Source organism: Mastacembelus armatus, chromosome 13, assembly GCF_900324485.2.
Source record: "Mastacembelus armatus chromosome 13, fMasArm1.2, whole genome shotgun sequence".
Taxonomy (NCBI): domain Eukaryota; kingdom Metazoa; phylum Chordata; class Actinopteri; order Synbranchiformes; family Mastacembelidae; genus Mastacembelus; species Mastacembelus armatus.
The window spans coordinates 23,470,340-23,474,174 of NC_046645.1; the positions used below are offsets into that span (position 1 = coordinate 23,470,340).

The 3,835-nt window shown below is 38.8% G+C and overlaps 1 protein-coding gene across 1 annotated transcript in view; it reads left to right on the forward strand.

The window, feature by feature from the left end:
- Window positions 1–3,797, forward strand: part of LOC113134914 (uncharacterized) — a 12,082-nt gene extending 8,285 nt beyond the window's left edge. Inside the window, exons 4-5 of the mRNA XM_026314507.1 lie at window positions 838–952; window positions 1,644–3,797. Of these exons, the coding sequence (XP_026170292.1) occupies window positions 838–952; window positions 1,644–1,766 (238 nt within the window). The 3' untranslated portion in view covers window positions 1,767–3,797. The remainder of the gene's footprint in view (window positions 1–837; window positions 953–1,643) is intronic.
- Window positions 3,798–3,835: the final 38 nt, after the last annotated feature.

Below are 3,835 nucleotides of genomic sequence, written 5' to 3' on the forward strand. Positions count from 1 at the left end.
GTTTTTCAAACCATTCTTTAAATCATATTGGTTGGTTTTCTTTTTACAACTTTTAGAAATTTCAGGAAACAAATATTGTTGAACTCGTTTTAAAACGTACTATCTGGATTTTAGCCCTTAAATTAATAACCCACCAGATTGATTGCTGTGGAAATTATGCATTATTCATGCAACAGCAGCTTTTTAATGTTATATCATATAAAGTGTATCATCAATACGGAGCATGTGCCAGTGATTATTATCTAAGTAGAGTGTGTCTATAAACTGATAAACTATAAACTAAAAAAGTTTCTTTTTTCCAGGTGTGTTTGTTTTCATGTTGATGGTCTGATTTGTGGTGAACTCAGACTTCATAGGAACAAAGTGAATTTTATTCAAAGACCTCATCTGATGTTTTATTGTAAAATGTATGTTGAGATCAAGGTGGTTGTGTGGAGTAATGTGGAGCACACATACTGGGTGAAATATGTATCTGTGGCCATCAAGTGGTGAATTTGGTGAACTGCAGGTGGTTATTGGTTGTCATGAGGCAGAGTGGGTAAGCTGAAATGGCTTAGATGCACTTAACCAGTTTCAGCCTAATAAAAAAAAAAAACTATTAATAGGCAGCTCAGAATCAGAAACAGAATTTAGTTCAGGAAGTGACACATACACAAGTGGTCAACTGATTCTCACATTGCACTGAAAAGTTCAAAATAAAGTGTTTTAAACTGTCCTCACTTAAAGAGAAATTAAAAAGAAAATAATGTTGATTTAGTACTAAATGTTCAAACGAGCGAACATCCATCACTGTCTTTAAAATCATTTTCTCTGTGTTGTTTGTTTTTGATCGTGCAGGCTGTTGGACAGTTTTCACGATTTGAACAAAATAATTGGCCAGAGATACAAGCGAGCCAGTAGTGCGTCTCGTGGCGTTCTGCTGAAGACTTTACACCTGGAGCAGCCGCAAACTGTGAGTACACACTGGTTTCATTCACGCTGACAAACCCGGTGCTGTGCAGCATTTTCAAGTATCTTTTACTGCTGTGTTCAACAATCTGAGAGAAAGTATTTCAAAATCTCTCTCTCTACACGCAGGAGTGAGCCCAAGGTGCTTAGTGTTCACTTAGTGTTCAAGTTGAATTTGTAAATGCAACCTAATCAGCATGTACAATGAACTGATAGTGCTGTTTGACTGACGGCCTTGAAAACTGCAGGATGATTCAAATGATGTGAATGCTGTCATATGCAAAACACTTAGCATTCATAGATAAACCAACGGCTGAACCACCAGAAACAACAGCACCTGCAAAATATGCAAGTGTGGTTTCCTGCTCAGCCAGGTACTTGCTAGGCTGCATGCACATACAAGCACAGCCAAGTGAAATGCCAGCTGATGTTTTTTTTTTTTTTTGAGCCAAAGAAAACTGCAGACAAGTACCCATCCTAATGTCCAAGAATTCAATACAATGTCTTGTAATTGGAAAAAAAATGGAAACAGAAAATGTTTTGATTTTTTAAAAGTGATTAATCAGTTATCATAAGAGTTCAGGATAGATTTTCTGTTGACCAGCTAAATGATCAACTAATCAATTCAGCGATGTTCACCCAAGCAGACAGTGTCTAGGAGACTGACGTCACACCTTGTGTTGTCATCTTCACAGGAAAGCAGACCTGCACCCTGGACAGCCAATCGGCGTCTCTCCCCTGGCCTGCCCTCGGCCAATCAGAACGCTGCTGCTAAGCGACGGCTGTCATATGACTACAACAGAAACATCATGGAGTAACAGCTGGATTAACCTGAAGAACTGCAGGTTTTCCCCCCACAGCAGGGCCGGACACATCAGCAGCAGGTTTCTCAAGCTTCTGGACTCTCAGCTCGAGAACTATCTGCTAGTCAAACACTGATCGACCTTCTGACTCTGCACTCTCCCTGGTTAGTTAGGACTGAGCTGGTGAGATGACAGAACCTAAATAAAAATGACGCAGCTCACTCACTGTTTCCTCCTTCAGCTCCTGTAGACGTATACTGGTGGAGTGTTTTTTCATTACACCTGTGCCACCTCCTGCACCACCAACCTCTCGTTTTGAGTTTGCTTATTGACCCTAAAACCAGCAGGCTTTCTAAGATTGTTTGGAGCGTGATGACCTGTAGTTACAAGGTGATTGCCACTGTGTTGGAGGAAGAATCAACTCCACCCTGCTATCGTCTTTCATGCCATATTATCATCTGAGATTTACTTTAAAAGAAATAGATCTCAGAGGCTCAGAGGTGCTGTTTAGATAGAAATTGTCTCATCTGCACATCTCAATAGGATGAGTCAAACAAAAACATAAGACTCAGAAATTAACAATAATATTTAAATATAAATATTATATATAAATACCACATCATTGGTTTTTAACAATAATACTTTTTAGAGATCAGGATACCTAAATTGCTTATCAGTATTAATATATGTAATTATGGTTTATAACACTGAGGCTTTGGTTATTTTTTGTGTTTTACCACTTACCTCTCTCTTATCCAGAGTCCTGTTTCTTTGACTCTACCTTATCCAGTGAGATTCTTTCTTCTTCTAGAGCAGCTCTGCCTGAGAGGTTTGGGCAACTGTGAGTGAGGGATTTTCTCTGGGCCCAGGGATTTTGACCTTTGACTCAAATGAATGTGATCAGAAACTGCTGATCAGTGCTACAGTGCTGAACTTTAGTTACTGTGAAGCAAGCGTCCATGTTTGTTTGCTTTTCAGACAATTCTCTCTTAATCAGTGCCATGTCAGGTGTATTACTAAATTTCAAGTTATATTTTCAGTAACGGTAATATATGATGATTTAAAGCTCCAGTCTGCCTCTGAAAAATGATGGTTTTGTTTTGCCAGAGAGAAACAGACAGTGATATAGCACTTTTTGTTCACTGTCACTTCATTAACACAGTGGCTAGACCCTTGTAGCAGCTGGTAATCTTTAATCGAACATGCTGCAACAGCCTCTTCCCTGCTCAGTTTCCCACAAACCGGCCCATGTATCTCTAGAGATCACTGTCAGATTCATCCAAATATTAAAGCTCATTTTCCCCCTTTCTTGTTATTGAAGGTAGAAGTAACAGAAAATGATGTGACCATACCGGAGAGCAAAGTAAAGCATTATTTTCTTTTGATGCATGTACTGTATTCTCATTGTGTATTAGCTACAGAAAAGCCAGTGATGGGAATGAAACTGAAAATTGTTTTGGATCCTCAGAGAAAAATGTTTGTCTTCCAGTTAGTGCCAACAGGAACACCAATGAAAGTGCCAATGTTTACGAGGTCACAGCAGCATTATATTCATTCAGGAGGAAATGTCGCCTCTAGTTTCTCAGACACACTGAAGTGGGCTCAAACAGAAACATGGCATGTGATGTTTTTTCTTTGTCTGGCTTCCTGTCTGCATATCTTTCACTACTCTTTTAAAATCAACATTGTTTTGCAGTTGAGTCCACTTCATGGGCAAAACTTGAATCTAGCTGCCAATCAAAAGAATAGTTTAAGAATATTGTTCCCATTATCACCATGTCAGTGACGCACTGTACATATTTTAATTTAGACATATTATCACCTCAGAAAGTTTATTTCACTCTATGTTGTATATTTCACTTGTCGACTCAATCGTTTGTGATCAACTTCAGACGCAATCGTGTGTGTGTGTGTTTGTGTGTGTGTCTGCCATTTGTACAAACTACTGATTCCTGAAAAAGAAAAAGATGAATATTTTCTGATCTGTCCAATTGAAGGAGTTGTCGCCTTGTTAACTGATGTAATAAAATGATACTGCGTGATGACTGAGTGCGTCCTCATAATGTTCAGAACTGAAGTTTCAT